Here is a 7,996-nt window from a genome sequence, read left to right as displayed (position 1 = left end):
ATACACGGTTGAGTTAATCCTCAAACTTTTTGCTTCACATTCCTTCCATATTTCCAATTTTAACAAGCCTATGAAATTATAAATTATTGGTAAGTGGAGGTTTTCTATTGTAATCTGATGTCTTCCCTTTGTCATCAGGGTCTGGGTCACAGACAGTCTTTATTTGACTTGATTAGTGCTCTGATCATCAAATCTTAACTCCTCAGTCCTAGATTTGAAAAAACAAAAAAAAAAAAAAAAAACACATATAAGCCTTCACTAATATCAGCTTCACTGAAACAATAGGTGACAAGTGGCAAGAATTACATAGTGTAGTAGAAAACGTCTGCAATCTGAAAATCCAATTGGTCAATCATGAACCTTTAAATATTTTATTGTCTGTAATCTGTCTTCTGTCTTTTGGACCTACAATTATTGTTGACGTTTTCGCCAGGTCACCCAGAAGTACGTCCACAGACAGACACTAGGTGGTGCTGGAGAACCCTTTCCTTTGGAGAAAAAGTGAAAAAGAGAAATATTTTACATTTAAAAACTAGAAGTGTTAGGGATATGTAAAATAATTAGATGTTAGTCATATCCTATACCTAGGATTTCAACAATAAAGAACAACAGCAAAAAATGTGTTTTACTTGAATATTTGTCTTATTGAAACAGTAGTAGGCATCAGCACACAATCCGCATCACCTGATCTTCTACACAAGATGGCGCTGTTGAGAAAAAATACAGTTTGTCTACCATAACACTGAAGGTGGAGTGCACGGAGTCTGAAAAAGAGAGTCTGTTTACACCAGGTGCTGCTTTTACGAGAGGGAAATAGTAGAAAGAAGAAAAAACCCTTCTGCCTTGAATCTTGGATCTGAACTCCCACTTGCATTGGCTTCTGGAAAAAATGTGTGAGCTGGACAAGAATGGCAAACAGAGAGGAAAGAGAAGTTTCTCATGGACTAGTTGCTTCCACTTGTGTTTTTTTGCTCATGGGCACTACCAATACTCACTGGGCTGCCTGCTTTTATATAATAGTGTCTATATGAGGTTCATATTTCAGTTCTTCAGCTGCTTAATGTCTCTTAATGAGTTTGAGCATATTGGTGGGCCTGGGTTGTTCGTGTGAATCGATAACCAAAATGCCCAGAGTAACAGAATGAGCTTCTCCTGGACAAAGAACCCGTCCACCTCCCAAGTGTAATGGTCAAGTGTCATGTTGAAAGTCATCCAATATCCCCTGATATAAATTCTGTGGCACAATCAACCGAAGATGTTCCTGAAACAGAGAATAAAGAAATCAGACAGAAGAATGACAGGAAGGAGCTGATGTCAAATCTGAGTTTTAAACAGATCTCCATTAGTGAGTGCCGATCTATATCAGCCAGGAACCCAGACCCTTTTGGACGAAGCAAATAGCCTCGGACAAGAGCCTGGTTTTTACCAAGTCACTGAACACTGTCTTCTCAGAATTGAACAGTAGACATCCAAAGAAGATATTTAGCTAACAGAGTTTTTTGGGGGTCTTCAGATCAATGTATAACTTTGAGGTATCTGTACGCCAACTTGCATTGCTGGGCTTCTGGTAAAGGCATGACAGCATTGCTTGTTGCAGTGACGACTTTGTGCATGTTTCTGAAAAAGCGATGTCTGAAGTTCATCTTAATGAAAAGTAACCACCATATGTGGGTATGCATCTGCTCTGGGAATGCTGAAATAACTTTTGCATGTGTGAAAATATGTCTACTCTTTCTATCTTTGCACACGGTGAATTTTGTCACCTCACGGTATGCTGAAAAACACGTACTGGATGGCCGAAGAAAAAACGTAGGTCAGGAAGTGGCTACACAACTAAAATGAACCTGCAGCTGCTTATTTGAAAGTTTTTGTATTGAGCATCTGATGGACGATGGACAAAATGCAGCTCCTGATAATCTGGTGTACTGCCTTTATTTGCATTTGTGGAGAAAATGAAGGTAAAGCTTTTGTTTGTTTTTTCCCCAGCCTCTCTCTTTGGTTTTAATTTTAAAAGATGTCTGTTAAGAAAGCAACAAAAGAGATTTCATTTGAGCATGATTGTGACTGCGTACTTATGTGACAGAAATGGCCAATTTGTTTCCTTCAATTGATTTATTATTTATTTGTTTCACTGATGAGGTTTAAGTCAGGAGTTAATTAAAACGATAAAAAGACAAGTTTTTGAGAAAAATATCTAAATAGCTACTGGATATTTATGTTATAAGCTCTAAAAGTTTTTAAAACTATATTGTCTATTGTAATGTTATAAACAAGCAATAGTCATATAAATAAACAACCCTGTAATAATTCTGTATTGTTTTGCCCAGTTTTATTGGAAATGGCTGGCAATGTTTGGCAATAAGCACTTTTTAAAAAATCTAATTAAGCATGATATTGTACTTGACAGTACTTTGAAAATTGTGTCATGAAAATCAAATTAATCTTTTGAAATTACAGTTTCTTCGTGTGAAGTGATGGCCGAAGTGCTAAGAGGAGAAGCAAAACGTGTTTCCCCTGGAGAAAATCTGACAGTCAAGTGTCCCGTCAAACACTGTGGGGAGTTATTCAATGTCATTTGGTTTAAATTCTCTAACACATTAGAGACCTGGGAAAACATTTCAGACACAGAGAACATAAGAATCACACAGAAAGACGACAAAGAGAATCTGACCTCATATTTAAGTTTTGAGCAGGTTTCCATTAATGATAGCGGCCTGTACAGATGTGCTTTAGGACACAGTAACGAATTTACCAGCCATCACATCAACATCTCAGTTTCAGGTATTTTTTTTTCTCCAAGATTTACCTGTGAAATGCATGTATCTGGTTCATTGTGTGAATCTGTTTTCTTTTGTCGCTCAAGAACTAAACAAAGGAGTAGAAAACCCCGATGATGATGCAGGTAAGAAGCTTCATATAATTTTGCACATTTACTATTACATCTATTTTAACATTATTCTTTCATGCATTTGGTTCAGACAGTATTGGTGACGATCGCTCCACGCTACACTTCCTCCTGATTGGTGTTACCATTATATTTCCGATCGCCATGGCGATAGTGTTGATCCTCGTGTGCGTTCAGGGCTGGAAACGTAAGACAATTAATTTAGCTCTGTTGCTTCTGTGCAATATTTGCATCTTCATTCCCCTTGTTTTTTACAGAAATGTGGACTTGCAACAATAAAAATCAAGAGGTAATGTAAATCTATTTCACATAGTGGAGTTTTGTTTGGGTTTTACTCTTTAGGGTTTTGCAAATAACAAGAACTCTGAGATGTTTTAGTAATCTGACTTATTAAAAAATTATTTTGTTTTCAATAAGGCAATTCACTAAATAAAACCCATTTAATACAATAATTACACACAGTTATGTTTTTAAATATTGATTTTGATTAATTATGGTGATGTTTTATTTAAAACTAATGGGAAAGTAATTTAAGATGACAATATTATATCAGACCAAAAGACATATTTTAGTACAGAACTGTGGGCTTACTGGTTAGTTTGTTTAATACTTGCTTAAATGTTATTTTCAAAAGGTTTCTGAGAAATGAGCCTCAAATGTTCAAATTTACTAAATTTACTGAATCTAAATTTATAAATTCAGAATTTATCAACATGCAGTTGAAATAGCAAATTATTTTGTTAAGATGAAATACTGGCATCGTATTTAGAGATGAGGAATCAAGAAGAATCAGAAAATGTTTGAGTTGAAACTCAAAGGTTTTAATATAGTAAGTTTGCAACACTTGCAGCATGACTCATAAAAAAACAACTTCACGCTTTAGAGTCTCAGTGTAATCAGTGGTCAGTTCAAATGCAGAAGTGTTTCCTTTTTTACACAAAGGCTTCAAGTCGTGGTAAAGACGCATCACGTCTCTATCTCTACAGAAGGTTTTGGTAGATTTTAGATGAAACATCCAAATGTGTCCTTGTTGGTTACATTGTGATATGAGGGACAAGAGAGAAGAAGAGAAAACCTTCCTAATGAGAGTTTAAGATCATCTTGACTTTCGTCACCTCGTAGTAATTGTACAGTTTATCATATTCAGATACAGTAAATTTTTCTTTTTTTAATTTGTTTGCTTCTTGCAGGAAAAACCTACACGTATGCTATCAGAACTCCCCGAGACGAGCGCCTCTTCTTCTCCCAGCCTGCGAACTCAATTCTCAGATCTGAGCAACACTTGTTCTTCAAGTAAACCAGAGAGAACATCAACATCCCTCGCTCTCGCTCTCACTGCGAATGTTGCAGATACAGCAGCTAATAGTCAAGCTTAAACTATGCAGTGTTTACCATAATCAACTACCAACAATGTGGGGCACCAGCCAGGAAGTACACATGTAAGCAGGATGAAGCAACAAATTGCTGTTATCAACGCCTTAAACGTTGATAACGTTTAAGGCGTTGATCTAACTGTATCTAACTGAGAATAAGTTAGAAACATCCAGACTTACGTGGAAGTATAGATGACCCACACAAGTATGAATGTGCAGAACATCCACTTATTTTGGGTGTTGGTTAAGTGACCGTGCAAAAAGAGGGCAGTTACATTTAAAGTAACTGCATCATCAAAAGATGATTTTTTTATGTGCATTTATCATTTCATGTTGTAATCTCAGCAATTCAGGGATTTGAAAAACTGAAAGTATTATTTTAAACAAATATGTGTTTTGCGTTACTTTTACTTAAGATTATTAAATGTCTGAAATGCTGTGTAAATTCAAAGAGCAATGTCAAGAAAAAACACACAAGACCATTCTGTCACACATTTCCTGTACAACATATTCATCAATGGTGAATGTTGTTTCTGGTGTTTTTGGCTGGTCATGCATGTAAAAGAGCTCTTGATGATAAAGAGACTTGGGAGAAAAGGGTTAAGAAGAACTGAAAACGTGATTTGTTTAAGACAAAAATAACATTAGACATGGGTTAACGATTTGCTGAAGGCTTTGTCCTCAAATTGAGATGAAAGAAAACGTGAAAAAGTGGCACATTTTGAATTAAATATGAAAGAGAAATTTTTCAAATGGAAAACTGAAAACTAGTTTAATATGAAGTGTGGAAAATATGTAAAATAATAAGATTGTTGTCCTGTTATTTACCACAGATGTCAACAATAAAGAACTGAAAAAAAGTCTTCCACTTGAATATTTTTCTCATCAAAACATAAATAAGCATCAGCACACAATCAGCATCACCTAATCGTCTACACAAGATGGCACTGTTGGAAAAAAAAATAAAATAAAAACAGAGTTTGTCTTGTTTCACAGAGACATGAAATCTAAAAAAAGAGATGGGAGTGTATTCACACCAGGTGATGCTTTTATGGTGTGGGAAATAGTAGAAAAAAGAAAAATTGCTTCTACTCTGTTTTACTTTTCTGGTCAGAAACATTGACATGTCATAACGGACTTGAGTCAAACCCACAGAAAGTCCCTGTTTCTTCTTAAATAAGCATTAATCCTAACAGGCTTTCAAAAGGTTTGGCTTTCGTCTTGAACCATTTCTATAACATCCAGCATTTTTAGGGATCTATGCCCCCAGTTTTGGAATATAAAACAGCTTGTATGTTATGATGGTCCTCATTTGAAACATGAACTGGGACAAAAACAAGTCCCTCTGTTTCTGTGCGGTCATTTTCTCTTAAGGTGGTGAGTTTATGCTTGTTGGTGTGCCTAGGTTATTTGAAGTGTGTCATGAAAGAAAAATACTGATTCTGTTAAAGTGTAAGAAATGAAAACCTTTGCTGTGATTACAAGCATTGATCTCCAGAAATTTGTGTGAGATGTTTTTCCATCTGTGAAAATCATGCGTTTCTTGCCTCATGTTGCTGAAATACAACTTGTCCAGACTGAAAAAGCACCTGGGAGGTCAGGAGGTGCTGAGCTTTTCCATATTGATTACACAAATTACACAAATTAAGTGAAGTTGCAGACGTTTATTTGTGAGGTTGGTGATGAACCTTTTTAGCCTCATGGACAGAAAACATTTCCTGATAGTTTGTATGCTACAGTTATGTGCATCGCTGTATGTTCGTAAAATAATATTGTATCTTACCAAAGACAAGTCTGTCAAATAAGCGACTAGGGAATGTGTAGATTAAATATTAATGTAATAACAGAAAAGATGATCAAGTGTGGTCGAGCGTCCATGTTATAATCTGGGGGTCTCTTTTAGTATAAATTGTATTTTTATTCATAGAAATACAAATAAAATTTTGGTTGTTTAAAAATGACATTAAATTTCCAAAAATAGATCAAAAGTTAAATGTTGTCTAATTTTCAAAGAGTTATATAACTCTACATAAGTCTTATTTTACTGGATTCAATGGGAAAATGGCTCTGGATTGTAAATGGTTTAGACCCCGGGTCTATACTCAAGTGATTTCGGCATCTTCTCAGTTTGGAACCATAACCATGAGATGAAGGTGTTTTTTTTGTGGTCTTCAGATCAATGTATAACCTTGAAGTTGCACTGCAGAGCTTCTGGTAAAAGCATTGCTTGTTGCAGTGCTGACTTTGTGCATGTTTCTGAGGAAAGGTGATCTGAGGTTCATCGTAAGAAGTGCAGGTATCTATCCGTGCTGATCTTGGGAATGCTGAAATAACTTTTGCATGTGTGATTTTTTTTTTCTCATCTTTCTATTTTTGCACACGGGAAATTTTGTCAGCTCATGCTGTACTGAAAAACACGTGCTGGGTGGTCGAAGACAGGAAGTGGTTAACTTGTCATAAGTAAAATGAACATGCAGCACCTTATTTGAAGGTTTTTGTGATGAGCATGTGATGCACAATGCAGCTCCTGATAATTTGGTGTGCTGTGTTTATTTGCCTTTGCAGAGAAAATAAAGGTAAGGCTTTTTTTTTCCAACTTCTTTAGTTTTAATTTGTTAAGTTTGTCAGCAAAGCAGCGGAAGAGATTTTATTTGATTGTGATTGACACTCAGTATTTATATGACAGCAAAGATGGCAGGTTTTCTTCCATTAAAATGAATTAAAATAGAAAGAAACAAAAAAACTTTAAATTGATTTATTATGTATTTGTTTCACTGATGAGGCTTAAATCAGGAGTCAGTTAAAAAGTTAAAAATACAAAAGTATTTAAGAAAAATACTCAAATAATTACTGGATATTTACTGTTTTCATATACAAACATCTCTACATGTTTTATTAAACTATATTATCTGTTGTAATCTAATAATTAAAAACTAGTAATATGAAAATGAGACCCTGTAATAATTCTCTAGTGGACCAAAAGTTTTAATAGTTTTTTTCTGGTATTAGAAAAACATATCTCCAGAGCCTTAACATTACTATTAATCTTTTTTATTTCATATTATGTCTTAGGAAAAAAGGTATTGTATTGTGTTGTGTTTTGGTAAACATGTTATGTTGTAGATGTAATATGTTGTATACAGCGAGAGCTTCACCCAATTTTAATATTGATTATGGGTTATTTTGAGTTTGTTAGTTTGAATGATCATGATCACTGACCATTCATGATCAATAATATTTCATATAATTGAACAAGACAATAATATTAAATTAAAGAAAACATTCTATGACGTATTAGGGAATATCATTGTGTTCAATAACACAAAAATGGTTGATAATCCCGAGGTTATTTGAGAAAATGTAATTCACATAAAGGTTTCTTTGTGAGAATTCAATATATTTGCTTGAATATAAACTGTCTTTATTGTTCACATTTCCAAACAAACAAACAAAAAGGTCAAATAATGTTTGGTCATTAGTAAGTTCAACAGGATTGGCACTTAGCATCATATCTTGAAGTGTAAACACCTCTTTTACATCAAAATAAGCATGATATCATATTCACTGTTCTTGACAGATTTTGTGTCATTAAAATTACATTAATATTTTCAAATTACAGTTTCTTCATGTGAAGTGACGGCCAAATTGCAAAGAGGAGCAACAAAACGTGTTTCCCCTGGACAAAGTCTGACAGTCAAGTGTCCCGTCAAACACTGTG

The 7,996-nt window shown here is 34.7% G+C and overlaps 1 protein-coding gene across 4 annotated transcripts in view; it reads left to right on the top strand.

The window, feature by feature from the left end:
• Positions 1-1,006: 1,006 nt before the first annotated feature.
• LOC106959392 (uncharacterized) overlaps positions 1,007-7,996 on the top strand; it is a 12,998-nt gene continuing 6,008 nt past the window's right edge. For 2 of the 4 annotated variants that reach the window (XM_015051952.1, XM_015051951.1), the window contains exon 1: positions 1,007-2,781. In XM_015051952.1, coding sequence (XP_014907438.1) covers positions 2,475-2,781 — 307 coding nt within the window. In that variant the 5' untranslated portion in view covers positions 1,007-2,474. Of the gene's footprint in view, positions 2,782-2,863; positions 2,903-2,978; positions 3,093-3,162; positions 3,195-4,095; positions 4,883-7,996 lie in introns of those variants that run through there. The other 2 variants (XM_015051953.1, XM_015051954.1) reach the window with 2 other exon arrangements.

Source organism: Poecilia latipinna, unplaced genomic scaffold (genome assembly GCF_001443285.1).
Source record: "Poecilia latipinna isolate Pla-1442-1.1 unplaced genomic scaffold, P_latipinna-1.0 Scaffold1075, whole genome shotgun sequence".
NCBI lineage: Eukaryota > Metazoa > Chordata > Actinopteri > Cyprinodontiformes > Poeciliidae > Poecilia > Poecilia latipinna.
Note: the sequence above shows the minus strand (reverse complement) of the source record. Positions and strands in the feature narration are given on the sequence as shown.